Source organism: Pan paniscus, chromosome 10 (genome assembly GCF_029289425.2).
Source record: "Pan paniscus chromosome 10, NHGRI_mPanPan1-v2.0_pri, whole genome shotgun sequence".
In the NCBI taxonomy this organism is placed as follows: Eukaryota; Metazoa; Chordata; class Mammalia; order Primates; family Hominidae; genus Pan; species Pan paniscus.
Genome location: NC_073259.2, coordinates 68,314,536 through 68,342,138, shown reverse-complemented (window position 1 = coordinate 68,342,138; position 27,603 = coordinate 68,314,536). Strand labels below are relative to the sequence as shown.

Genomic DNA, 27,603 nt, shown 5'->3' with positions numbered 1-27,603 from the left:
CCACATTTTGGCCCCCATTTTCCCTCTGTCTTGAGTGCTCTTGCCCTCTCTCCCCCTCTTTTATCATGTAATGTATTCTGCCATGTTATGATGCAGTAAGAAAGCTCTTACCAGATGTGGCCCCAGTAAGAAAGCTCTTACCAGATGTGGCCCTTGGTCTTCGACTTCTCAGGCTCCAGAACCATGAGGCAAACCATGGATCAATTTTCTATATAAATTACCCAGTCTGTGATATGTTACAGCAGCAGAAAATGGACTAAGATATCTATTTAGTAATACCTATGAATGGAGACATTATGGTTACTAGAAAATTACATTTCTGATTATACAGGCTTGTTTCATTTTGGGGGTTGCTTGTTACAGACACTAAAATGTCACTCATTTTCCTAGTATTTTGGTTAAAAAAACTGCATCCAATACAAGGATTATAGTTCATTACCCCCAAATCACTCTACCCATACTACTGAATATTAGTTTTTCGTAGTAAGAATGGAATTTTGGACAATCTAAAAGACTTTCTCCTAACTTTAAATGAAACTGTTCTAAATATACATTCTTCTCAGCACCACACTGCACTTACTCCAAAATTGACCACATAGTTGGAAGTAAAGCACTCCTCAGCAAATGTAAAAGAACAGAAATTATAACAAACTGTCTCTCAGACCACAGTGCAATCAAACTAGAACTCAGGATTAAGAAACTCATTCAAAACCGCTCAACTACATGGAAACTGAACAACCTGCTCCTGAATGAATATGGGTAATGAAATGAAGGCACAAATAAAGATGTTCTTTGAAACCAGCGAGAACAAAGGCACAACATACCAGAATCTCTGGGACACATTTAAAGCATTGTGTAGAGGGATATTTATAGCACTAAATGCCCACAAGAGAAAGCAGGGAAGATCTAAAATCGGCACCCTAACATCACAATTAAAAGAACTAGAGAAGCAAGAGCAAACACATTCAAAAGCTAGCAGAAGGCAAGAAATAACTAAGATCAGAGCAAAACTGAAGGAGATAGAAACACAAAAAACCCTTCAAAAAATCAATGCATCCAGGAGCTTATTTTTTGAAAAGATCAACAAAATTAATAGACCACTAGCAAGACTAATAAAGAAGAAAAGAGAGAATAATCAAATAGACACAATAAAAAATGTAAAGGGGATACCACCACCGATCCCACAGAAATACAAACTACCATCAGAGGATACTATAAACACCTCTATGCAAATAAACTAGAAAATCTAGAAGAAATGGATAAATTCCTCGACACATACACCCTCCCAAGACTAAACCAGGCAGAAGTTGAATCTCTGAGTAGACCAATAACAGGCTCTGAAATTGAGGCAATAATAATTAATAGCTTACCAACCAAAAGAAGTCCAGGACCAGACAGATTCACAGTCGAATTCTACCAGAGGTACAAGGAGGAGCTGGTACCATTCCTTCTGAAACTATCCAAATCAATAGAAAAGGGGAATCCTCCCTAACTCATTTTATGAGGCCAGCATCATCCTCATACCAAAGCCTGGCAGAGACACAACAAAAAAAGGAATTTTAGACCAATATCCCTGATGAACATGGATGCAAAAGTCCTCAATAAAATACTGGCAAACAGAATCCAGCAGCACATCAAAAAGCTTATCCACCATGATCAAGTGGGCTTCAACCCTGGGATGCAAGGCTGGTTCAACATATGCAAATCAATAAACGTAATCCAGCATATAAACAGATCCAAAGACAAAACCACATGATTATCTTGATAGATGCAGAAAAGGCCTTTGACAAAATTCAACAACCCTTCATGCTAAAAACTCTCAATAAATTAGGTATTGATGGGACATATCTCAAAATAAGAGCTATTTATGACAAACCCACAGCCAATATCATACGGAATGGGCAAAAACTGGAAGCATTCCATTTGAAAACTGGCACAAGACAGGGATGCCCTCTCTCACCACATCTATTGAACATAGTGTTGGAAGTTCTGGCTGGGGCAATCAGGCAGGAGAAAGAAAGAAAGGGTATTCAATTAGGAGAAGAGGAAGTCAAATTATCCCTGTTTGCAGATGAAATGATTGTATATCTAAAAAACCGCATCGTCTTAGCCCCAAATCTCCTTAAGCTGATAAGCAACTTCAGCAAAGTCTCAGGATACAAAATCAATGTGCAAAAATCACAAGCACGCTTATACACCAATAACAGACAAACAGAGAGCCAAATCATGAGTGAACTCCCATTCACAATTGCTTCAAAGAGAATAAAATACCTAGGAATCCAATTTACAAGGGATGTGAAGGACCTCTTCAAGGAGAACTACAAACCACTGCTCAACGAAATAAAAGGATACAAACAAATGGAACAACATTCCATGCTCATGGATAGGAATAATCAATATCGTGAAAATGGCCATACTGCCCAAGATAATTTATAGATTCAATGCCATCTCCATCAAGCTATCAATGACTTTCTTCACAGAATTGGAAGAAACTACTTTAAAGTTCATATGGAACCAAAAAAGAGCCCGCATTGCCAAGTCAATCCTAAGCCAAAAGAGCAAAGCTGGAGGCATCACACTACCTGACTTCAAGCTATACTCCAAGCCTGCAATAACCAAAACAGCATGGTACTGGTACCAAAACAGAGATATAGACCAATGGAACAGAACAGAGCCCTCAGAAATAATGCCGCATATCTACAACTATCTGATCTTTGACAAACCTGACAAAGACAAGAAATGGGGAAAGGATTCCCTGTTTAACAAGTGGTGCTGGGAAAACTGGCTAGCCATATGTAGAAAGCTGAAACTGGATCCCTTCCTTACACCTTATACAAAAATTAATTCAAGGTGGATTAAAGACTTAAACGTTAGACCTAAAACCATAAAAACCCTAGAAGAAAACCTAGGCAATACCATTCAGGACATAGGCATGGGCAAGGACTTCATATTTAAAACACCAAAAGCAATGGCGACAAAAGCCAAAATTGACAGATGGGATCTAATTAAACTAAAGAGCTTCTGCACAGCAAAAGAAACTACCATCAGAGTGAACAGGCAACCTACAGAATGGGAGGAAATTTTTGCAATCTATTCATCTGACAAAGGGCTAATATCCAGAATCTACAAAGAACTTAAACAAATTTACAAGAGAAAATCAAACAACCCCATCAAAAAGTGGGCAAAGGATATGAAGAGACAGTTCTCAAAAGAAGGCATTTATGCAGCCAACAGATGCACGAAAAAATGCTCATCATCACTGGCCATTAGAGAAATGCAAATCAAAACCACAATGAGATACCATCTCACACCATTTAGAATGACATTCATTAAAATATCGGGAAACAACAGGTGCTGGAGAGGATGTGGAGAAATAGGAACACTTTTACACTGTTGGTGAGACTGTAAATTAGTTCAACCATCGTGGAAGACAGTGTGGCGATTCCTCGAGGATCTAGAACTAGAAATAGCATTTGACCCAGCCATCCCATTACTGGGTATATACCTAAAGGATTGTAAATCATGCTGCTATAAAGACACATGCACATGTATGTTTATTGTGGCACTATTCACAATAGCAAAGACTTGGAACCAACCCAAATGTCCATCAATGATAGATACGATTAAGAAAATGTGACATATGTACACCATGGAATACTATGCAGCCATAAAAAAGGAAGAGTTCATGTCCTTTGTAGGGACATGGATGAAGCTGTTAACCATCATTCTGAGTAAACTCTCACAAGGACAGAAAACCAAACACCTCCATGTTCTCACTCATAGGTAGGAATTGAACAATGAGAACATTTGGACACATGATGGGGATCATCACACACTGGGGCCTGTTGCGGGGTAGGGGAGAGGGGAGGGATAGCATTAGGAGATATACCTAATGTAAATGATGAGTTAATGGGTGCAGCACACCAACATGGCACATGTATACATATGTAACAAACCTGCACGTTGTGCACCTGTACCCTAGAACTTAAAGTATAATAAAAATATATAAAAAAAAATAAATGAAACTGTTATGTTTGTATGTTGGGATTACAAACACAGATACAAATTTCTGGCATATATACCCTAGATCAGAGTTGTTGGCTGTGGACATAGGATCATACTATGTGAGTAATACTTTGCCCATATAGGAAGGAAATGAAAATGTGTCTATCCTTTTCTTTGTTTAGACCAATGTTTAAGAGTTAGCAACTTTTGAAGATGTTGTGCTAATGAGCTAGCCTATTTACTTTTGATATATCATATGGGGTGAGGCAAGGATGACTATGTATGAGATTAATAAAGACTGTGTTTGTTGACTCGTAAAGACTATATAAGTGGCAAGAAGAGCAACCAATCTCCATGCTATTATTGGTAGCTCTTTACATCTTGGGTTGCTGACATCGGCCTTAAGCCTTCAGGGTCCCCACTACCTGGTCCCAGCCTTTCTTTCTTTCCACTTTTCCCAAGAGAGCCTTCATCTGTAGCCAGAAGCCTGAAACATATACTCAGGTTCTATTTTTGCACTCTTATACCCAATGTCATATAAACTATTATTCCTAAATAACATTCAACATGAGCTACTTACACAGATCCCTCAGTCTTCATCTTCTTTCCACACATGAAACACCTATTAAACCTCAAGTCAGAGCTCACCTATTTTTTTAAGGTTTTCTCTGACCATTGTAGACATTGTGATATCTCCTTCCTTATAACTCAAACTAGTATTACCACCACTCATTAACCACAACGTCCTTTAAGATCTCTTTTAGTGTATGGTTATTTCAGTTTCTGTGCATTTATATTTTATTTTCACAAATAAATTAGAAACTCATCAAGAGATAGACAAATATAGCTTTCAGTATTTGGGACTATTTTTTACACAAAATAGGTATTTAGGACATATTTGACAAATGAATGTATGAACAGAGTTTGCTACCAACCACAAACTAGAACCCAGCATAACATGTGTATCTCATCTTTGCACCTCTAGTTTATCACTCATTTTCTAAGGTGCATTTCTACATCCACATGTAACTTTTAGAATAATACATAATTAGATAATATGCATGTATTTTGTGTAGAAACAAAAAATAAGTAAAACACAAAATTTCCCCAGAAAATTAAACAACCACATAGTACTATGGTTTACAACCCACAGACCAGAATTCAGTTAGTTGGTGATACTTGTTTTCTGTAAATAACTGAGCTATGTTTACAGTCCTTAACAAAATTGCCCTGATAAAGGGCAGACAACCACAGGCATTTCACTTGTTCATGATCCTGTGATTACTGAAATGTATAGTAGATTTAATGGATGCTAAAGCATAACTATACTTTTAAGCAATAGAGAGAAATTATAACATCTTATGTAAAATATCATATAAGTTTTTAGCCCTGAATGACATTCAACATGACCTATTTAATCATAACAGTATAAAAACTGATTCCAGTCATTTATTTTTAAAAAATAGTGTATGGAACTTTCTCCACATTTGAACACTAGTTAGATAATCATTTGGATAGGATGTTTCTGCATATATTTTTAGATAAAAACATTCCAATATGACTGATGTATTTTCACAAATACAGCATAACATATGTGCAATTGAGTACCTTTCATTCCAAACTATTCACCTTAGGATAGTGTTTCTCAACTGGAAGCCATCTAGTGGGTAGATACTCAGTATGCTGCTTACACACAGGATGCTCCCTTACAGCAAAGGATTGTCAGTAGTTCCAAGGTTGAGAAACCCTTCCTTAAAGAATATACCATGTTCAGTGGTGGTGTGATCACCAAAATATTTTGGAAAATACTTTTCAGAATTTCCTGTTTGAATGTACTTATTGGTGGCAACTCTTCATTCCTTGCAAGCTATGTTTTATTTTAGATTAATTCTCATGACTCCCAGGAATGATATATTTAATTTATGGAACCAACAAAACATGCAAGCAGATATTCACATACCACTTGCATACATGCAAACAAAATTTATTAATCAGTTCTTACTAATTCAGAATTGGGCCTGATTAGAAAGTAGAAGGCTTAAACTTTACTTTTATATAACATTCAAAGGAATAATTTATACATGAGCAGTTTTTAAGGATGAGCTTCACAGCCTTGACTGTCACTTAACTCCCAACTGGGGAGGATAGAATCAAGCGAAATTTTGTACTGTAAATGGTCTTTTGCCAGCTCAAAAACAAGGAATGGTAGAGCCTCAAAAATTTCAACTGAGAAGGTATTAATAATATAAACACTCAGCTCCCTCAAAAGTGTTAACTGAATAACTTTCACTAACTCTTCATGTTTTTCTGGTTATAGCCCATTTATTTAAATTGATGCTTTTGCTTTTAGTTAATATGTTTCTTATGAGAGTTTTTTATCTGCAGTTGTAAAATTTCAAAAGCCCTGAAAACTAAGGATTTTTGTAACTCACCTGTTAGCAAAACCTGACTTGAACTAATGTGAAGCTATTTATACTTTTAATTTACTCATATAATGTGAATATTCATATTCTTCACTACAGAAGTATTAACATGTTGTATTTCAGAGAGCTTAGTATGTATGTAATATTTTTACCTTTCTAAATTTGAATAACTTCAAATTCTAAATTTGCAAGTGTGAAGTCTATAAGAATTATAAAAGCAGATGCTGAATAGTTTTATTCTTATGTTTTTCTTTTATAAATTGCTGTAGTTTTTCAACTTTAATCTTTTGAAATAATTATGGAAACAACTTTGTACTCTATCAATGGAACTAACATTTAATGTACTCAGTGATTGAAAATAAAATAGTAAAATTTTTCAAAGACTTTCAGAATTTTCAGTTAATTTTATAAGGAAGGGAATAAAAAATAAGTATACCAATATTAAAGTGATAGATGATATGATCAAGCAAATGACAAGAGAAAATGTGTATTGCCAATATTTTTCTAAATTAAATGCTCAACATCACTTGGTAATCTTTTAAGAGTACAGGGTAAAATTAGATGTCATTCTCCCCAAGTAAGCAAAGATTCTAAAAACTGATGAAAATAAATGTTATCAAGGATGCAAGAAACTAGCCATTCCTATGGGCTTCTTGTAAGAAGAAATTTGTACAAAATGTCGAAAGATACATTGAGTTTAAATCCTTTGGCCAAAAATGATTCCACTTTTTGAATTGGTCCAAAGTAAATATCTGCATTGTAGCACAAAGATACATATGTGGATGTTTGTCACTGCTGTATTTTATTTAAAGTGACCAAAATACCCATGATTAAAAATTGGTAAAATAAATTATTATGCAACCCTATAATATAATAGAAATCATATTATAGAAGAATATGTAATGTCTTCAGAAAATGTCCAAGATATAAGTAAAAAATGCTAGAGTTTAGAAAATAGTATGTACAGTTTATCCCATCTTCTGTATATCCAAGTATATATGTGTGTGTCTTTCTTTGTGTTTGTATTTTTCCACGTTTCCATTTTTTACAGTAAATAGATTTGAAATAGAGAATCCTTTATATTGTTGTATATTTTCTGAGTTACATATAAATATCTAAAATTAATTGGGGAAAACTAAGCAAAGTCATACATACAGTCCACAAAGTGAAGAACCTCCAAGAATCAAAACTGAAGCAAATATTCTGAGAAACTCAAGCCATTTTCCAATTGATTGCCTTGATGTCCAATAAAAAAGGGTGGTACCTATAGATGGGAATGAAAAGATTTTGCTTCGTGGCATTCATTCCATTTCATGATACACTATTGTAGCAGAAAATATCATGACTTCCTAAGAAGTGTAGTTTTACAGAATTTTAGTTTGCTTTCTGTATTTGCAATTCTGAAATCTCTTAGCTACCTGATTACTATTTCAATAAACGGAGAGTACCATTTCCCTCCCTAGATCTCTCATTTCAAATACTAGCACACTGGGTGGAATTTTTACCTCTTACTTATGGTGTCCAGCTCACAACATCTTAACCTGGCAAGAGGACCAAACTAGCTGTAAATCTTACCACTCAGACCACACTTGATTATTGTGTGATGGCAAAATTAAACATGAATAAAACAGCTAGAGCATTAGAGTGTTCTTGGAAGAATAAACACAAGTTGGAAGTCTTATGTGGATAGTGCAAAATACAGGAAGGCAATGAATCATGTAAACATCAAATGAAAGGTTGGTAAGGAAGCCATTGGAGTCTGTCAGGCACTCCCTGCAATAAATGGCATATTCCGTTCCTTTCCTTTCATTCAGTTTAGGAAAGGGAGTTCTGTGAACTCTCTAACAGATCCCAAAAGATTCTGTAAGTTCTTATTCCTATGTAAAGGTACACTTTGAATAGAATGAGCTGAAACCCGCTGAAGAGGATGTTTAGTTTATATGAAATGGACACAGATATGTCATAGTGCTCACCTCCCTGACTGTTTTGCCTTCTCCCACAAACAGGAAACTGTTAAGGCAGCAATAATAGAAGAGCAGAAACGAAGTGAAAAGGCTGTGGAAGAGGCAGTGAAAAGAACAAGAGATGAATTGATAGAGTATATAAAAGAACAGAAAAGGGTAAGTATCTCCTGAAGAGTTTTAATTTGTGCTTCAATAAACTGAATCAGTGACTTCCATACAATAACATGAAATTGTAAAATATTTAAAATGTCCTGTGTCATCTAACTTACGGATCTTCATCTAAGGATATTTTCTGATATAATTATGTATTCTGATAGTTATGTCTATAAACATAAATCCCATCTGTCAGCAAAAACAACAGTGAATAATTTGTTGGTAGACTCCTAGAAATAACCTATATCATTTCCAATTTAGCTTTACTTACAAAGATAATAGACAGTTCTACATTTTTAGTCTTTTGCCATACATTTGTTAATTTCTTATAATATTTACAGACATGTGTATGCATCATTTAAGCTTTCTGACTGTATTAACACCACTGTAGTTCTAATGGACATAATTACAGTTAGTAAATTCAGGCTCTTCTGCCATAGTGCCATTTCAAAACCATAACTCAGAATATGCTTGTAAGAATTTAGGATGCATATTAAAGCTTTGAAAAAAATAGCATTTTCATACAATGTGGTTTTATTAATGTTAGTCTGAAGAGTAGCTGAAAATAATGGATCTAACTTGATTTGTTGTCATTTCAATAAATCTTCAGTCCTCTAAGCAATACACAAAATAAGAAACTCTTTAAGATTAGATGTTTACTGTAATCTTCTCTGTAATAAATATATATAATAAAATATATAATAAAATTTTTCACATGCAGTGTTTTAGGATGTTTTATATGTTTAGTGTATGTTACATATTATATAAATATATTTAAGTATTTGTGCAAATATATAATATATTGCAAACATATATTGCATTACATAATGTAACAAAACACACATAAACAGTGTGTATGAGGAAATTTGACACAATAGCTAAACTTAATTGGTGGTCAAAATGGCAAGATAAATAGAAAATATGCGATAAGATATTATCCTGCAGTTGGCAGTTCAAGACGTGCACTAAAAGCTCATGACACTACTTTAGTCCTATACTTTTTTTTTTGTTTTTTTTTGAGACAGAGGCTTGCTCTGTTGCCCAGGCTGGAGTGCAGTGGCGCAATCTCCGCTCACTGTAACCTCTGCCTCCCGGATTCAAGCAATTCTTCTGCCCCAGCCTCCTGAGTAGCTGAAATTACAGGCGCCTGCCACCATGCCCAGCTAATTTTTTTATTTTTTATTTTTAGTAGAGATGGGGTTTCACCATGTTGTCCAGGCTGGTCTTGAACTCCTGACCTCAAGTGATCCACCCACCTCAGCCTCCCAAAGTGCCGGGAATACAGGCATGAGCCACTGTGCCCAGCCATCCAGTGCTGTTAACTTGAAGTCAAATTTGGTATGATACAAAGAAAATCCCCATCTCTTGATGGCTACAGTTAGGTTTCAACAGAGGAGAATTTGTCACCAGAGTAAAAACTTCCTAAGTAGTCTTTCCAGATAAATTAACCACTCACAGAAACATTTTATATTGGATTAAATCTTTGTACAGTTTACCTTAGAGTGTTTTTAAAAGCATTTTCACTCAAACAAATTCCTGATAGATGCCTAACCTTCTAAGGGGAAAATTCTGGGCCAAAGAGTCCATTGTCTTTTCAAAGGAGTATTATGTTCTCAGAAAACTCCTATTTCCATATGTACCTACAAAGAGTTTATTTTAAATAATCTTGTTCAAAAGTAATCATGCAGCAAAGGAATTATAGGTACATTTTATATGCATACAGGGATTGCAATTGTGAAAGAACTTAAGTATCAAATAAATTCAAAGACTTCTTGTGGGTATTTGCTTTTTTATCATCTCTTTTTAAAATTGTTTATTTTATGTTAGTAAGAACACTTAACATGAGTTCTTCCTCTTAAAATTTTAAGTCTATAATACTTTATCATTGACTATAGATGTAGAATGTTGTACAGCAGAGCTTTAGAACTTACTCATCTTGCTTGACCGAAACTTTATGCCACTGTTTGGGTATTTCCTGTTTCTCTCTAACCCAATCCCCTGGTATCCACCAGTCCACTCTGATTCTATGAATGTGACTAGTTTAGATACTCTATATAAGTGAAACCATGCAGTATGTGTCTTTCTGTGACTGGCTTATTTCACTTAGCATAATGCCCTCAAGGATCATCCATGCTGTTCTGTATTGCAGAATTTCCTTCATTTTTAAAGCTGAATGGTATTTTGTTGTACATATATACCACATTTTTTATCCATTCCTCTGTCAATGGATATTTAGTTGTTTCCACATTTTTAGTGTCTTAATAGTATATGGCCAATCTTTATTTGAGCTCTAAATCTGAATGAGAAATTATATAACAAAGCAAACTCATTCATAAGATTATTTTAGACTAACATTTCTTTGGTTGAGATGGATGATTTTTCTTAAAAGAATTTTAAAGATAATGTTACTTTTTTATCAAAGGGAGTTATGTGGCTACCATAAGAAGTGCCTATAATAAGAATAAGAAATGCCTTTTTAAGAGATATCTGTTCCCCACATGAAGCAAATTAACTTTGAAAAGAGCTGACAATGAACTCTGGCATTTAGTCTGTGTGTTCTTGCAAATCATACTGAAGGCCTAGTATTCACTTGTATTAGTCAGTAAATCAGTTACCACATGTAGAGACATTATTAAAATAACAGCCAAGAAACCATGACATTAGCTTTCATTTGCACTGAAGTTCTACTTCTCTTTGCTTGTTTCCTTATGTATTAAGGAGAATAAATCTAATACCTACCTTGCAGAGTTGTTATGAATTAATACATGTAATAAAATAGCAGCTACAGTAAGGACTCAATAAATATGTGTTATGCTTATCATCTTTACCACATTATTTACAGAAAGTAGAAATAACTAGCAGCATTATTGTTGCTAATTAAAAAGTGTGCTCTTTAGAATAGTGTTTGGTGTTCTATTTCCTCTGAATTTACAGTGTGAATTCTAAAATTTTATTTCTCTTCTGTTACTAATTCACAGAAGATTAAAACTGATTTAATCAGTACACTTGTAGGAAATTTATTACTTCCACTTTGGGATTTTAAACTTTTATTAATAATACATGCTGTGGCATATTTTTAATATTTGAATGTTTGTATCTTTCCAAACAGAAAAGCTATAAAAAAGAAAGTCAATAAATGATCTGAAATGGAACTAATTACTAATTACTAGACCTCTTTATTATGTAAATTTTAAAAAATTGAGATTCTCTATATTCTTCTTTTCCAAAAACATATTTCACTATTTTGAGTTAATTTTTATGAATATCTTGGGGTTTGGAAAATTTTCATACACAAAAAAGATATCTCAGAGCTTATAAACTAATACTTAGGAAAAACAAAAGTTTTTTAGCAAATTCATAATCTTCTTGTCTGTTTCCAAAAGACTGAATTAGGGCAACTCACATCTACTTCTTCCTTTGGAAGATGGATTTCTATTTACATCAGAGAACACATTTCCAGAACAAAAATTTTCCTTTCCCTTCTCCAGGTTTTTTTTTTTAAACTAAAGAGTCAACTTGAGATTTTCAACATTAGACAACTTAAAAGCCTGATAGACCTTGTTTCCAACTGAGCTTGAATTTCAGTTTGTGAAGTAATCTTCTGTTCTTGAAGTTTTTGAAAATCTTTGAAGGAAGAAGTCTACTGTTGTATTAGGTCCTACCTTTTTTGTCCTTTGTCCTAGTAGTCTTTCATTAGACATCATCATACTTTTACCAAATTCATTAAAAGTTTGAAATGAAGACTTTTCCCCTACATCTTTTTTTTAGTCTTTTGCTTTTAAAAGGCAGAAAAACACAGAATTAAAAATTCAAAATGCTTAATTTTTGAAATACCTTATGGATTATCTAACAATATAAAACACAATGGATTTACAAATTGCTGTATGAGGTTACATAGCTCTTTCTGTGTATCTGAAATTAAGTACTTAATCAGTTATCCATTCCTGTTGAGTAGTAAAATTATACTCAGAATTATACTAGAATTAAAGTTAGAATTCTGAGAAAATTTTAATTTTAAATGCTATTTACCAATTTTTATGTGTGAAATCAATAGAGATGTCACTAAACTTTAAAAATACCTAGTATTCGTCTGGTCTAAACATCTTAGGACAAAGGGGCTACCTGTACATGTACTAATTAAGTAAATTATAATTTACATTCAAATTACATCCTAAATTATTTACTAAGTCAGATACATAGTACTTGTAATATTAGTCCGAGTCATAATCATAACCAAAAATTACTGTGTAATGAAAATATCCAAATAAGGAGAGCTTTTAAAATGATCAACCAGAAAGATAATTTAAATCAATGATGAATTAGTTTTAGTAATAAAAATGCCTTTTTATAAGAATTCTACCTCATAATCGTTTTAGAAATTTCCCTGTAAAATCTATCATGCTAATCCTGAGGAAAAAAAAGGATCCTTACATTGAATTTACAACTTTACTATGGAATCAAAAAGGTAATCTGCAGCCTTAACACTCATAAATTTTCCATTGAACTTGGCAGAAATTATCTAATTTTAATGGATTTAGACATTTCCAATATAACTTATATAATAGAGAAGAAAAGGCAAACAGGAAAACCTAAAAAGATTTAAAAATATATTTAATCTTTCTGTGGATCGGCAAGGTACCTGCAAGTACAGTGATTTGCATTGAAAGACCATATTGTATTTTATTAAAATGTAAATTTTGGTTTCAGACTCTCTTCAATCACTGTAAATTCTATAGCAGAAGTTGCAAACTGCAACTCATGGGTCAAATCCGGCCTGCTGCCTGCTTTTATAAATAAAGTTTAATTGAAACATACATTCACATCCATTCATTTTTGTATTGTCCATTAACTGGTGTCATGCTTCAATAGCAGAGTTGAGTAAAGAGAGACCATTGGGACATACAACCCAAAATATTTACTATCTGGTTCTTTAAAGAAGAATGTTTACCAACTCCTGTTCTAAATCATAAAAATTATCTTGCGGGGAAAGTTTCTTCTTTTCAGCCCTTTAAAATTTTTATTCGCTTCTTGTGCCTCAGGGTAACTAGACAATTGAAGTCTCTTAGGTGCTATTCTGGAGAAGATTTCTCTCTATGTATTAATTGCCAGATAAGATATTATAATACATCATATCTGATCATTAGTGCCATAAACTTTATTTTATAAATGGAGATGGCAGAAAAATGAGATGGGAAAGAATACATCCCTGACACTTCCCTAGGGAGGAATAATTTGTGGTTTATAATGACCGACAGCCCTTGGATTAGAACGAAGAGTTCCAACCCATCCCACAAGTTAAGACTGTTACACATGAGTTTGCTATGAGGGAGGAAGTGTGAATAACATTCAGCAAGCAACAACTACTCACAGCCAAGCAGTGATTCCTAAAAAATAAAATCTCATCCAAATGTAATAAAATATTATTTTTCCTCTTAAGAAACAAAATTATTGCCTGTGTTTTCTAAATCACCTCCAGGAAAATAACCTTCACTTTAGAGTATCCTTTTAATTTAGGTTTTTAGAGAAGAGTAAGAAGCAATTTTCTTTACTTCAAAGGTTTTGTGGTCAAGGCATTGTCAGAATTTTTTAAATATAAAAGGGCTCTTTTAATCCAGTTTTGCTGCAATATTCTTGGATGTTTGCATCTCCAACTATTAAAAGATAATATTTAGACAAAATGAACTTTCCTTATGTTCTGACCAGTTACCCAGTTACTTGAATAAACCATTATTTCAATATAAGTTATTTAATATTTCATGGTCCCTTACTTTTCTCTTCTTAGAAATATAGAAGTTTGACTAGCTGATCTCTAATGACTCTTAAAGTCCTAAAATTCTGTTAAGACTGTGAGTAACATTTTCCTTGACAGTTGATAAACCCCTTGAGAGATTTTTAATTCTTGATATAAATCAGTTGCATCATAGTAGTTACATTGTATGGTATTTATAAATTAGTGTAGGAAAATGGCGCTTTCCTGACATTTCCCATCTTCCTGCCCCATTCTCATCCTAATTACTCTTGCTTCTATCCAATCTGGAGGAGGCTGTGTAGTTGTATGTGCAAGAAGTAGCTCATTAACAATTCAGCATCTGTGGTCTAAAGCATTTGCCCTTGTAACTTTCGATTTGGGTCTCATCTTTGAAAATGCTTTTATGTAACCAACACATATTAAAAAGCATACTATACCCTTACATTCATTGTTGCCTGTTTTCGGTTGTACCTCATTTTTTGATGCCAAAGGGAATTTAGCCTTCTCTACATAAGCTATATTGTAATTTAAATCATCGGAAGTTTACCTTCCAAATTTGTATAATTATTTCCATTTCAGGTGGCACAATAAACAAATGGAAAAATATTTGGATTTAGAAAAATAACCAGTACTAACCATCTTGCCAAATGATGTTTCAACTAGGTCACAAATTTATCCTTCTTCTTAAATTAAAAGCTTAGGATATTTGATTTGAAAGAGAGGTTAGTGAAGGCAATGAAGTAAACAGATTTTAAAGGTTTTATAGTTGTTTAAGGTTAATATAATTATGATTTTAAAACTTATTCACTATTTCTCTATCTTAAACTCTTTGACAGTTTATTTCACAAATTATACTTTAAAATCAAATTTATTGCTACCTCCCACTTTATATTTTATCAGTCTTCTTGATGGTCTGTCTTGTTTTGCTCTTTTCACTTGCATAAGAATAATCTTGAAAAATCTTACTGACATGTGGACAATCACACACTTTGGTGAGACGACCCTATTTGTCATTTCCATTTCAACAGTGTGGTCATTGAGATGATGTTAAAGATAAAGCCCAATGCTTAGATTATATCCCATTATTCCTGTAGCAAGGAATATAAAATACGTTTTAACTTAAAATCAAAATGTAAATTTATGTATGTACACATAAAAACTAGTTTGGTGTAGCAGTTAATGCGGTATTTTTCATTGGTTTTTGGATGGATTCTAATCGAAGTACAGTGAGCATAAAGATTTTGGAGGCATCTAGTATATGAAAATGTTTATCTCTTTTTATGTAATGATTCAAAATTGTTCATCTAAGTAATCACTTCTTGAATTACTATAATGACAACTAACTTTATTCTTTGGTAAAATGATTTAACTTTAAAAAACATACATTCACTGATGCAGGAGAATCACTTGAACCCAGGAGGTAGATCAAAAAAGTTGTGCGAGACCAGAAGCACCATGTCTTTTAAAGCTTAAAGCCTTATTTTGGAAGGAAAGTATAAGAACGTACTCCTTAACGAATTAAGTGAGGTCAAAATAATAGCTTCAAGCAATAATAGACACCATTGGCACATGACAGTGCTTGAATAAAGACCAAATGCATTATGGTGACAACAATTGACAACAGAATTCCAGAAGATCACTTAAGCCTATGATGATCAGGATGGACTTTTGGTTTCTGTCAAATGAAAACTAAAATGTGGACTAGGCTATATAATAAAAAGAGGAAAAAGAGTCTGTGAGAAGCCAAAGGATTTGGTTTCTTAAAAGAATAAGCAAATTTATATATAAAAATTTTTGTAAAGAAGTCTATTTTCTAGATTCTTGATATACCTTTTGGATGCAATTCTAGAATATCTTGGCTCATAAAGCTCAGATTATTGGGGGCAATAGACATGGAGGGAATTTTTTTGGTTTATTATATTGATATGCCCTTCAGCCATCCTTAGAAGTCAAAAATTTTGTGTGTGTGTGTGTGTGTGTGTGTGTGTGAAGGTGTAGGTGTATGTATGTGTGTATATATCAAAATGTGTGTGTGCGTGTATGAAGGTGTTGGGGTGTGTGTGTGTGTGTGAAGGTGTAGGTGTATGTATGTGTGTATATATCAAAATGTGTGTGTGCGTGTATGAAGGTGTTGGGGTGTGTGTGTGTGTGTGTGTGTCTGTTTGAAGGACCTCTATTTGTGAGCCGTTTATTAAGGGACCACAATTGCCTTCACTGTTCTCACTCCAGCCCATGCTATTAAACTGTTTAGAAGGAAATGGAGAATGAAGTGGTATTACAAATTGCCAGCATCTTAATCTGTCTATATCTATATATTTACACAGCATGCATCTGTGTATACTTTTCACTATCCCATCTTAAACTGCATATGGAGAAGCTTCAGTATAAATGTTTTTCTTTTCATTCTATAAAGAAATGTTATGAATACCCTTAATAGTTGGAGCACTGTGCTTAGGCTACAAGGACCAATAAAATAACCAATAAAGAGAGCCTTATCCTAGTATTCTTAATAATGATACATATTTGTTTAGCAACTGAAATTTATAAAGATTTTTTTATATGTTATTTGACTCTTATAATCTATAATCACTTGCATGTTTATTATTCTTTTGTAAACCAGAAAATCAGATGGTAGAAATTATGGTTCTGAGATTACATCTAATAATGGCATAGCTAAAATTTGATCCAGTGCTTTTTCTACTATATCACACCAGTGGCCCTTGTCAACTTCCTGTATACTAGCAATTTCACTTTACTATGTAGGATGAAGCCAATATCTGAAGAAAATTATTAAAGCCCACAGTAGTTAGAACCAGTGAAGAGTTACAGCTGTAACATGAACAGCTAAGAGAACTAGAAGGGCAGGAGGTACTCAGTAATATACAAAAGGACTGGCCAAGAGAACAGCCCACATGTCACCACTATATTTTATTATATACTTTAACTATAAAACTATGTTGTTTTTGTTTCTTATTTAGGAAAAGATGATGATAGTTTCATGGAAATCATTGTTCAGAGTGAACTATTAAAGATATAACCTTGAAAAAGAGTTTCAAAGATGTGAACTTGTTCAACTAAGAAAAAGTTGCTTGCTGTAAAAATTCAGCAATATAGGCTCCCAGAAAACAGTACCACAGTTATCACCTCAAAACTAAATAAATACCTAGAAATACTCAACTTAAATGGAAATTTAAGCTGTTTAAGTAAAATGTTCTGTATTAGAAAAAATATGTAAAAGAACCACCATTTACTGGGTCCCAAGTTTGTCCAACATACAATAATGGGTGCTTTATATTTACTGTCTCAATCCTCACAACAACCCTAAAATAATACCTCATTTTACAGATAAGGAAAATTGAGAGTCAGTGATATTAGATAACTACCCAACATCAGTACGAGGGTCAAGATTTTAACTTGGTTCTGTTTGACTGCAAACTATATGGTGAGATTGTAGGATCTACCTTGGTAAATTTTTAAGACTGATTGAATAATTTACACATTATTTTTCATATAATATTCTAGGAATTATTACTTTTTCCACTAACAGGAATTAGTATACCTTTCTGTTTTTACAGGCTCCATCTAATTTGTGCCTTTTCAGTAAGACCCAGATAAATTGGGAAGAAAAGTAGAACTTTGGTCACATGTGTATATATGTACACTGAACACAAAAGCAGCTAAGAAAATGCTGTTTGTGGATTTTACCTTAGAGGGACAGAACTTACATGCGTGGAATATGCCCCAACATGTAAGGATTTTCAAAAAGTGCTAAAACAAGAAAACTTAATAAACATACACTACCTGGCTGTCTAACATCAATATATTCCCATTGCCAATATTTAAACCTAACCTTCAAAATACATTCTTCTTCCATACTTACATATAGTAACAGTAATACAACTAAAATAATAATAAAATACTGAAGGTATCTCTTATAAAAACAAAAATGTTCTCACTCATTGTCTACAAAGAGGATGACCTGAAATATTCTGTGGCACCCAACCACAAGACAAGTATTGCTGAGAGCGTGATTGGTCTGATCATTCAACTTCTGCTGTCACAATCATCTTGAATCTCTGTCCATGTATATGAGAGTCATTTGATATGGCTTTCTACTTGAGCATGCCCAGTTTAATAGGTTGGAGGATCCGCTAAAACAAGTTCATTTTAGGCAGATCAGGTCACATTTGTTTTTTCACAGCCAAATATACAATGTTGAATAACACTTAGCAATGAGCTCAGTGCTGCTTTTCAAAGGGATAAGATTTCCCTGCCTGATGACTTTGTTCCAAAACCTTAGAGATTTCTGCTGGGATTCCTCTATTAGAACTTTTCACAGGCTCCACATAGCATCTCAGTAAACTGCTAACGGTTCTAACACCCATTGAATCTATTGGTCGTTAACTAGGGCCAGGTAGATGTGCTATAGTATGGACTAACAAGGAAGCCTCCTTTTTTTCTGGGACCTACTCACAACTAGAGGCTTTCAGGTCACTTCGTAAATAGGTTAAAGCAGGATTCCCAAACTAATGTATAAATACCACAAAGAGTTCCACCTAGCAATGTGTCTCTTTCTTAGTAGCAGGAGGTACAAGGTGCATTAAGTTGCCTTTAACTTTGTAAAGCCTATCCTGGTATATGCAAGATCACTGGACCTCCAGAAATTTTACTGAGGTATAGTTCTTATATTTTCATGTGCTATATCTTACACCTTACTGGATTCATAGGTATACTTTCACTTATTACTTCCTGCTTTCTAGGTTCTGGACACATATGTCATCAATGTAGTTGTCATACGTGATGGTGAGACACTAATGATCTTTGTAAAATATATTGTAGTACAGAGCCAAATAATTTATATAACCCTAAGATGAAATGGTTTACTATTGTACCTGTCATATAAACACAGCTGTTATAGGTGTTCTCTGTGTATTGAGATACAGGGAAAAAGCATTTGCCAGATGAATAGTTGTATACCTGGTCCTAAGAGCTCTAGATGTACATTTTTAAATGCACATCTACAACAGCAGCTGCATTTGAAATCACTGTCTGATTAGGTCTCTTATAAATCACTTCCTCCAATGTCTACTGCATACTCTGGAGATAACTATATTATGTGTTTAAGGCCCAGTTGGGCTGGATATGAGACAGATTCAGATGGAAACTTCATTCACCATTTGATTCTGATAAGCATCCATTCTGACCAGTAGTACAAGGCGGTCTTCTAGGTCTTCAGTTTTAGTCTTGGTTCAGAGTTAGTATACAATGATACACAAAAGACCTGATATTTCCCTTTCTCCAGTATAGCTACCTTGATGAGGAAGGCCAGACTGAGGATTTACAGTCTCTATCTGTGATATTATTGCAATAGACGTTTTCAAGGATGGGCAATCTCCTCTTCACTCAAAAAACCGTGGGCATGTGAATTGACCCAGGACTGGACATTGGGGAAGACATTACAAATTTTTGTTGTAGTAACTCATGTCAGACCTTTGTTCATTAAGTCTGGATATTTTTATAATTTTAAGTTGGACTTTTTTGGATGCATATCAGTTTTGTTCATATGATTCATCTGATCAAGTACCCAAAGCTGATGTCCCTGCAGGTCAGAGCATTCTGATTACAACTCAACCATGCTAGCAGTAACAGTAACCATTTCCTCCTGCTTCTTGTAATTAGGTGTATCTACTTGAGTTTTGCTACCTCAGTGTCCCATAACATTGAAAGCCACGTAGCCCACCAGCATTCGTAGCCTACAGAAGACAGACACTGTTGTTCACAGACACTGACTTTTACCTTTCGAGGAGCAGTGTTACAGAGCAATTGGTGGCCTTGATTATTGCTTGAATTGAGAATTTAGCATCATAAGACTTTAATTATCTTTTTGAAGCTGTTGTGTGAAATTAGGATCAACTAATTTTGTTTTTGAATTCCTCATGCTCTTCATATTTTTCCATGTCCATAGCCCCTGGATCTGCTAATAGAAGTATCCAAATGTTGGGCCATTGAAAGTCTTGCCTTCAGTGGTCACTTTATTTCAAGTGGCTATAGTTAATAATTTGTTAGTTTGCTGCTGCACACTATGAACTACCAGATTTTACATTTTTTTAAAGGATACCAGCTGAATCTTTACAGCCATCGACCCTTACAGAACCAGGTAACTAAAATCTTTCCGATTTTCCTGAGGTTATATTGTCTTCAACCACTTCTAGAACCAATTTACATATCAACCAGGGTTCTTCTTTTAAATAACAGAAGCTGCTTTCATCTGACTAAGCAGCAGAGGAGTTTATTAAAACGATATTAGGTAAGCAACCAAGTTGCTAGAGGGCTGGAAAACCAAGGTTAAGCTTCTATGAACAATAGCAAAAACTACAGTGCAAAACTGGCTAAAGATAAACCACTCTTTCCTGCACATTCCCATCAAGCACTAGGATAAACTATTGCATAGTTCAATCATTTCCATCCCCCAAATTTGGATACTTCTATTATCATCGTCACGAGCAAAATAGATGCTATACAGAGACCTCTAATTCCTCACTTATGAATCAAAGTCTCGCACATTTGACTCTGGTTAGTGGAGCCATAGGAGCAGAGCAGGCTAGATAACTGAGTTTTCTTGGGTTTTATGCAGGGGAATCATACCTCATAAGGCTGGAAATTTTTTAAACATAGGGAGGATATCAAAAATCAGAAAACATTACAAATGGCCACTACATTCTTTAGTAAAGTCTCCCAAGTTGCTGTGGTTACTGAAGAAATATTTTTCCAGCTTTTTAGTCTTTTGGCTAATTCTAAAACTGATCCTTTGAAGTTAAACTAGGTGGGTTTCATTCTTTCTAGAACAGAACATTAGCAATTGCTAGGTTCATCATTTTGTAGAAAGTTTGCAGCTTGGCCACCATAATATTCTTTTTCAAGTAATCTGAGATTTTCTACAGTTAATGCCTAAGTTATACAACACTGTTCAAAGGATATGCAATACTTTGGATAGATTAGGTTTTGGGTTCTATGTAGTTGTACTAAAAATAGTTCTTAAGGTATATATATATGTATATATGTAGATATAAGGTATATATACACACATATATAAGGTATATATATACATATATATATATATGTATGTAGGATTTTTTGTAAATTTTAGTGATTAAACTTATCATTGTGTTAATCAACAGTGTTTCCCCCTGATTACTCAGGGATATTTCATATATGTTAGTTATAGTACTTTTTTCATAGAATGATGGCCACCAAGTTTACTAAAAAAAGAGCTTAAATTTCTTTCTACTAAATTCATCTAGATGAGATTTCCATTGTTTCTTGAGTCCTTGGCATCATCTGTTCTCTGTATTTATGTGTCCCTCTAATCAATTAATCTGTTTCTTCTCTCCTTCTCCCCATTTTCTTGCTATTGAACCTGTTATCCATGGCCTCTGCTATTTTTCAACTCTGATTGTAAGTATAAAACTGAAGAAAATAATGAGAAACTAGACAACAGAGTACTGTATCAAATTAAGTCACACATGTTAAGCTTGAACAAGGAGAAATTTCCATCTTAACTTTGTAATAAGTATACAGGTTTTTTGGTATCTGTTTTCACAGGTTCTTATCACATCTTTGATGTTCTGGTTGTTAGAGAAGGTTGTGGCTCGGGACATTATACTACTAAATTGCAAAGTTAGATTCCACCAACCCATTTGAATCTTTTCCAGATGACTTTTTTTCCAATGTGGATGATTTTATGAACATCTCATTTGAAGTAAAATATTCCAGGATAAGCCATATATCCAGCAGTGTACATTGAGATTGAGTCATAAAATAGTCCCACTATTCTTTTCACTATGGTTTTTTATTAATTTTTGCATGTATAATGTGATTAATACCTTGTACTAGGAGCATATTAATCATATCTTCTTTGCCATTTTACAAAAATTTAAATGTATACTTTTTATTCATCTGTGGGGATATATGACATTTAAAATAACTTTATGGCTTAGTATTTCCTTTGTAGTTTAGAGTACTTATTCGTTTAAGCTTTAGTGTGACTATAATGTATTCAACCCTTTGCTTTTGTCCTCAATATTTACTCCATTCCTGTGGTTCACATTTCCCTTTCCTTATGTATCATGTGTTGAAAATGAAAATATCTTGTCTGGGGTGGAGCTTAGCCATGGAACTAAACAAACATGCCCTCTCCTTCTGCTCTTAGTTGGTTTTACAGGTTACGTTACTTAAGAATCCTGTTAAGAACAACAAGAACAACTTTACATATACCTTTCTGCATCATTATATAATCATAGTTAGTAAAAATCTCTTTCACTTCCTCCACCAGTGTACAGTGTGGTTCATTCACTCCTTTTATATTTATGACTCACACATCAGTAGAGAGGTTATTGAAAATAGCATACATATTCAAAAATGAAAGCCCTTGAATTTAGTGAAAGAAATTAAGCCACTTGAACAGAATCTCCAGTACTCAAAAGGAAACTGCGATGGGCACAGAAAACTGTGAACAAGGCATGTTCTTCTCATGTCAATAGCAGAGTGCAAGAGAGAAAGCCCAAACAGGTAAACATTGCAAGCTTCTGATTATGCCTTATCTGCTGATATCTCCAAAGCAAGTTATATGGTCAAGTCCAAGGTCAAGAAGCAGGACGTACATTCCATATACCATGAAGCCAAAGCGTGTCACACAGTCAAACTCAACATCAATAGGTGAAAAAGCCTATTTCTCCCACAGAGGTGAGGAAAAAGAATGGCTAAATATTTGATCAATAATTATTTAATCTACCATACCACCCAGTATAAATTAGCTATCTTCTCTCCTACCAACCTTACTTTATAGTATCACTACTCTATTTTTTCTTCTTAGTGCATAAAACTCTTTGAAATTATATTCATGTTTTTATCACTCACTATTCATTCAGTGAACAAATACCATCAAATACCTAATATATGCTAGGTATTTATCAGTAAATAAAACAGACAAAAATTCTTGTTAATTATCTTTTCCCCCTACTATAAAATATAAGCTCTAAAAGAGAAAAGACCTCATTTGTTTTGTTCACTGCTGTATTCTCAGTATCTAGAATAAGCCTGAAACATAACAGATGTTTAATGAAATGTTGCTTAATGAAGGAATGCCATTAAACATTTATCTAATCTAACTCTGTTTGTTCAGATTCCTTGCTCACTAAGCAGCTTTCTGATTGTGATTTGTTTCTAGCATAGGGGAAGCTTTTATGGTCAGTTTTATGAACTTGAGTTATTTCAAGTCTTCTCTTAAGAAAAAGATCTATGCTTGGTATTTTGATAAATCTGTACCTGCATAGCTGAAAAATCTATCCTTGAATGTAGTAAATTCACAAACGTAAAACCACCCTGAGCCTGAGCAACTTCTGTTGGTTAAGTAGTATACATTTAATTGCCTTCTAAGCAGATACAGTTATTAACAGTAATGCAAAGAGTTTTCACTTGGAATATATGGCACCTCACTTTTCTATTATTATTATTATACTTTAAGTTCTGGGGTACATGTGCAGAATGTGCAGGTTTGTTTCATAGGTATACATGTGCCATAGTGGTTTGCTGCACCCATCAACCTGTCATCTATATTAGGTATTTCTCCTAATGCTATCCTTCCCCTACCCCCCACTCCCTTACAGGCCCAGATGTATGATGTTCCCCTCCCTGTGTCCATGTGTTCTCATTGTTCAACTCCCACTTATGAGTGAGAACATGCAGTATTTGGTTTTCTGTTCTTGTGAGAATAATGGTTTCCAGCTTCATCCATGTCCCTGCAAAGGACATGAACTCATCCTTTTTTATGGTTGCATAGTATTCCATGGTGTATATGTGCCACATTTTCTTTATCCAGTCTATCAATGATGGGCATTTGGGTTGGTTCCAAGTCTTTGCTATTGTGAATAGTGCTGCAGTCAACATATGTGTGCATGTGTCTTTATAGTAGAATGATTTATAATCCTTTGGGTATATACCCAGTAATGGGATTGCTGGGTCAAATGCTATCTTTAGTTCTAGATTCTTGAGGAATTGCCACACTGTCTTCCACAATGGTTGAACTAATTTATACTACCACCAACAGTGTAAAAGCGTTCCTGTTTCTCCACATCCTCTCCAGCATCTGTTGTTTCCTGACTTTTTAATGATCGCCATTCTAACTGGCATGAGATGGTATCTCATTGTGGTTTTGATTTCCATTTCTCTAATGGCCAGTGATGATGAGCTTTTTTCCATATATTTGTTGACTACATAAATGTCTTCTTTTGAGAAGTGTCTGTTCGTATCCTTTGCCCACTTTTTGATGGGTTTTTTTTTTCTTGTAAATTTGTTTAAGTTCTTTGTAGATTCTGGATATTAGCCCTTTGTCAGATGGATAGATTGCAAAAATTTTCTCCCATTCTGTAGGTTGCCTGTTCATTCTGATGATAGCTTCTTTTGCTGTGCAGAAGCTCTTTAGTTTAATTAGATCCCATTTGTCAATTTTTGCTTTTGTTGCCATTGCTTTTAGTGTTTTAGTCATGAAGTCTTTGTCCATGCCTATGTCCTGAATGGTATTGCCTAGGTTTTCTTCTAGGGGCACCTCATTTTTCATTGAGGATCCTGCTTACTTTAGATACATCATCTTCTTTGCTTCAAGGCTTCTGCCAAAAATAAATAGTTTAATGATAAGATATGAGTCATTTCTCACTAGGCTCATACATAGCACCACAGAAGGTATTGGCAAATAGCTAAATAAATAGATACCGTTACCAAGTTTTGAGTCTAATGAAAATTTATCTACCTATTAACTTTGGTCAGTTTAGCTATTTCAAGAACTATGTCTTAGAGTATGTCTTTACTGTATAAAACCAAGTAAAAACTTAAAAGATTCTCAGAATAGATCTATTCCATAGATATTTGAACTGCATTATCAACAGTCAGCACTTGGAATGTTCCCTGCCCTCCCCCTATTATCTCTGAAGCCATAATTTTATTTTTATACTCAATCTGTTAGAGTCTGATAAGTGTATGATCTGGCAAATCTTTCATTTCAAATGAAACAAGTCATAGAAATTCTCATATATATTTCAGGTTCTTTAATTTTTTTAAATGTGTAAGGCTATTAGATGCCCTTTATATAGTCATTCAAGAGTTACCACCATTTGCTGAAGAATACACTATTATTTAACTATAGTGGTTCATAGTAAAATACAAGTGATTATAAATTGTTTTATACAAATGGTGATGTAGCACCAATTCTATAAGAAGCACTGTAGTCATCAGCAAACAGGGACAATTTGATTTTCTCTTTTCCTAATTGAATACCCTTTATTTCCTTCTCCTGTCTAATTGCCCTGGCCAGAACTTCCAACACTATGTTGAACAGGAGTGGTGAGAGAGGGCATCCCTGTCTTGTGCCAGTTTTCAAAGGGAATGCTTCCAGTTTTTGCCCATTCAGTATGATATTGGCTGTGGGTTTGTCATAGATAGCTCTTATGATTTTGAGATACGTCCCATCAATACCTAATTTATTGAGAGTTTTTAGCATGAAGGGTTGTTGAATTTTGTCAAAGGCCTTTACTGCATCTATTGACATAATCATGTGCTTTTTGTCTTTGGTTCTGTTTATATGCTGGATTACATTTATTGCTTTGCGTATATTGAACCAGCCTTGCATCCCAGGGATGAAGCCCACTTGATCATGGTGGATAAGCTTTTTGATGTGCTGCTGGATTCAGTTGGCCAGTATTTTATTGAGGATTTTTGCATCAATGTTCATCAAGGATATTGGTCTAAAATTCTCTTTTTTTGTTGTGTCTCTGCCCGGCTTTGGTATCAGGACGATGCTGGCCTCATAAAATGAGTTAGGGAGGATTCCCTCTTTTTCTATTGATTGGAATAGTTTCAGAAGGAATTATACCAGTTCCTCCTTGTACCTCTGGTAGAATTCAGCTGTGAATCCATCTGGTCCTGGACTCTTTTTGGTTGGTAAGCTATTGATTATTGCCACAATTTCAGAGCCTGTTATTGGTCTATTCAGAGATTCAACTTCTTCCTGGTTTAGTCTTGGGAGGGTGTATGTGTCGAGGAATTTATCCATTTCTTTTAGATTTTCTAGTTTATTTGCATATAGTTGTTTGTAGTATTCTCTGATGGTAGTTTGTATTTCTGTGGGATTGGTGGTGATATCCCCTTTATCATTTTTTATTGCTTCTATTTGATTCTTCTCTCTTTTCTTCTTTATTAGTCTTGCCAGCGGTCTATCAATTCTGTTGATCCTTTCAAAAAACCAGCTCATGATTGTATATCTAGAAAACCCCATTGTCTCAGCCCAAAATCTCCTTAAGCTCATAAGCAACTTCAGCAAAGTCTCAGGATACAAAATCAATGTACAAAAATCACAAGCATTCTTATACACCAATAACAGACAAACAGAGAGCCAAATCACGAGTGAACTCCCATTCACAATTGCTTCAAAGAGAATAAAGTACCTAGGAATCCAACTTACAAGGGATGTGAAGGACCTCTTCAAGGAGAACTACAAACCACTGCTCAATGAAATAAAAGAGGATACAAACAAATGGAACAACATTCCATGCTCATGGGTAGGAAGAATCAATATCGTGAAAATGGCCATACTGCCCAAGGTAATTTATAGATTCAATGCCATCGCGATCAAGCTACCAATGACTTTCTTCACAGAATTGGAAAAAACTACTTTAAAGTTCATATGGAACCAAAAGAGAGCCCGCATCGCCAAGTCAATCCTAAGCCAAAAGAACAAAGCTGGAGGCATCATGCTACCTGACTTCAAACTATACTACAAGGCTACAATAACCAAAACAGCATGGTACTGGTACCAAAACAGAGATATAGATCAATGGAACAGAACAGAGCCCTCAGAAATAACGCTGCATATCTACAACTATCTGATCTTTGACAAACCTGAGAAAAACAAGCAATGGGGAAAGGATTCCCTATTTAATAAATGGTGCTGGGAAAACTGGCTAGCCATATGTAGAAAGCTGAAACTGGATCCCTTCCTTACACCTTATACAAAAATTAATTCAAGGTGGATTAAAGACTTAAACGTTAGACCTAAAACCATAAAAACCCTAGAAGAAAACCTAGGCAATACCATTCAGGACATAGGCATGGGCAAGGACTTCATGTCTAAAACACCAAAAGCAATGGCGACAAAAGCCAAAATTGACAGATGGGATCTAATTAAACTAAAGAGCTTCTGCACAGCAAAAGAAACTACCATCAGAGTGAACAGGCAACCTATAAAATGGGAGAAAATTTT

At 34.4% G+C, this 27,603-nt stretch overlaps 1 protein-coding gene across 7 annotated transcripts in view; it reads left to right on the top strand.

Moving 5' to 3' along the window:
* The window catches only part of CCDC91 (coiled-coil domain containing 91), a 388,370-nt gene that overhangs the window by 283,679 nt on the left and 77,088 nt on the right, over nt 1-27,603 (top strand). For all 7 annotated transcript variants that reach the window (XM_055095798.2, XM_063593136.1, XM_055095799.2 and 4 more), the window contains one exon: nt 8,435-8,548. In XM_055095798.2, the coding sequence (XP_054951773.1) occupies nt 8,435-8,548 (114 nt within the window). The remainder of the gene's footprint in view (nt 1-8,434; nt 8,549-27,603) is intronic.